Here is a 409-nt window from a genome sequence, read left to right as displayed (position 1 = left end):
TGCGCTGCGCCGGCTGCTGCGCCGCTTGCGCCCCCCGCGCTTGCCGCTCGGGGGCTGCTGCCGGTCCGGCTCCTCCTCGCTGTTGCTCAGGCTGTCGTCGGCCGGCGAGACTGGAGAACTGGACACGTCCTGCATCATCTCTCGGGCGGCAACGTGCGGCCTCGCAGGCCCGGGGCAGAGGGGCGGCCCGGGGAAGAGGAGGAGAGCGGGACGCCTCAGCCCGCCAGCTTCCCCCGCGCGCGGCGCCGACCCGGGCGGTGCGGCCCGCGGAGGAGCGAGCGGGAGGAGGGACGGGGAGGATCTCCGCGGGGAGGGCGCGCGGGGGAGGCGGGGAGGGAGGCGGGAGGGGGAGGGGACGGTGTGGATGGCCCCGAGGTCCAAAAAGAAGTCGCCCAACGGCCGCACGCAC

At 76.5% G+C, this 409-nt stretch overlaps 1 protein-coding gene across 1 annotated transcript in view; it reads right to left on the bottom strand.

Moving 5' to 3' along the window:
* Positions 1-138, bottom strand: part of LOC105293875 (twist-related protein 1) — a 1,722-nt gene extending 1,584 nt beyond the window's left edge. The window contains 1 exon segment of the mRNA XM_023532616.1: positions 2-138. Coding sequence (XP_023388384.1) covers positions 2-138 — 137 coding nt within the window.
* Between the last annotated feature and the right edge of the window lie 271 nt (positions 139-409).

The sequence above is a fragment of the Pteropus vampyrus genome, unplaced genomic scaffold (assembly GCF_000151845.1).
Source record: "Pteropus vampyrus isolate Shadow unplaced genomic scaffold, Pvam_2.0 Scaffold4, whole genome shotgun sequence".
Classification (NCBI taxonomy): domain Eukaryota; kingdom Metazoa; phylum Chordata; class Mammalia; order Chiroptera; family Pteropodidae; genus Pteropus; species Pteropus vampyrus.
This window is presented reverse-complemented; position numbering and strand designations above follow the sequence as displayed.